The following is a 1877-nucleotide window of genomic DNA, read 5'->3' on the forward strand; positions in this document are numbered from 1 at the left end:
ATACGACGGCTTATGAGACATAAATGCCGTCGGTGTCCTCATCCTCGCGAACAAATCCCGAGCCAGACTGACTCCAAAGAAAAATAGAGGCCTAACTGCGCAAGCATAGTGGTGGCCCCTTATTACCATACTACAACTTCCTTTTTTGTATTACGCAGATATAACTGTCGTCATTGCGTCTCAATCTTTAGACACTTTGATTTACTTTAACTTTAACGGCGGGCGGATATCATGGGCTAACGCGGCTTATCTCCATCTTCGCCGAAATGAGTCGTGCTTAAACATATTTGAGCCCACCTCATTCAATCTCCCGCTAGAGCTTGCACAGAACCTGCCCATCCGTCGCTGTTCCATGAATGACCACGACGGAACTTTACGTCTCGACTGAACAGCCTGTCAACGCCAAGTGTTCTCAGATTTTCCTTTTTCCAGCTCAGTCTAGAAGTTCCTTTTACGACTAGGAGGCTATTTCCGCTTTAAGTCTGCGGGCATCCTCAGGACAACTTGGACAAGATGAGCAGACCATCTTTTCGCAATGTGACTAGAGAAGCGAACAGTTTTCTATGACTTCTTCACAAGGCTGGCAAGATGTTGATGTTTTCAGTTTTCATCCGCTGGTATCCACTTTCAAGAAAGTTTTTTGTTATGGCACACCATCGGCCAGAAGCGGCATAACGGTCGTCTAAACAGCTTTCTCTCCATGCAGTCGAGTTTCTCCATCTCTGTCAGCGGCGGTGCCCAATCTCCGAACCGTACATCATGATTGGGATAGGTACACTCGCTTGACTTCGTTGGCAATGAAGATCGACCATAACCACTTGATCAATGAGTTGAATGCCGAGTCGGCTTTGGCTCATCTTTGCTGAATATCTCTCTCGTAGCTGCCATCGTTTTTCAGCATGTAGCCCGAATAACAGAATTCACCCACAAGTTCAGTCCACCAGGCTGACCGTCCATCCCGATTCCCGTTGACTGTCTCGAGGAGACCTATATGTGGTTGCATTTATCATGGGTGAAATGCAGTCCGTAGGCTGCAGGTAATTCCGATATAAGGGTAACAACATCTTGTAGCTTCGTGCTGCTTCAAGTTAATATTACTACATCATTGGAAATCCATAAAAGGGATATGCAGGGATGTGCAGACGGCGCTAAAACGACGTCGGCGAAACATTGCTCAACTGTTCTTTGCATTGTGCATAGAAGCAAAGTTAAGCAGAAAGGGTTCCGCCACGGTCCCTTGTCTCACTCCAGTTTCCACCATGAACGATGTAGTGCATCCAGCTTATGTTCAAGCACAGCAGTTGTTCTTCCATAAGACATTTATTAGGCTACGAATTTTCCATTTCTGTATATCCATCGGCGCGAAGTACATCGGCGCGAAGTTGAAAGACGGCCTCGGTCAGGAGTTCATGAAGGAAATCGAAGTTCACGAAGTTCATGAAGCGTTCGAAAACTCTAGGAAAACTAACTACACGGGCTTCGAGTGCCGCTGGCACATTTCGATCATCCTCCTAGCAATAAACACGTGCTCAATCATAGATCGGCCAGGACGAAAGCCTGCTTGTTCATCACGGGTGGTTTCTTTGTTATGTTTGATAAGCCGGTCCGTTCGCATGACTCGCATGAGACCTTGCACGTTAACCTCATCACAGATATTCCTCGGTAGTTCTTGCATTCCTAGGCGGGTAGCTTCTCCTGGACAGCAATTACAATAGCGTGTCTCCACGAATCAACTATCCCTCCGTCAATCGATGTTGAACGGATGATCTTCGTCATGCCATGATTCCCAAAAGGAGGAGGAGATTTCAGCATTTATACGTTTATTTCATAGTCTCCACCAGAGTTTTCATTCATCTTTTTTAAATACAGGCCAGAAA

The 1877-nt window shown here is 46.2% G+C and overlaps 1 protein-coding gene across 1 annotated transcript; it reads right to left on the reverse strand.

Moving 5' to 3' along the window:
* Positions 1-1468: 1468 nt before the first annotated feature.
* On the reverse strand, positions 1469-1675 carry RB195_006851 (uncharacterized protein; the record flags this gene model as incomplete). The annotated part of the gene is made up of 1 exon (XM_064180171.1): positions 1469-1675. The coding sequence occupies one exon, from the start codon at positions 1673-1675 to the stop codon at positions 1469-1471; it is 207 nt and encodes a 68-aa protein (XP_064037063.1).
* Positions 1676-1877: the final 202 nt, after the last annotated feature.

This window comes from Necator americanus, chromosome I (assembly GCF_031761385.1).
Source record: "Necator americanus strain Aroian chromosome I, whole genome shotgun sequence".
Classification (NCBI taxonomy): domain Eukaryota; kingdom Metazoa; phylum Nematoda; class Chromadorea; order Rhabditida; family Ancylostomatidae; genus Necator; species Necator americanus.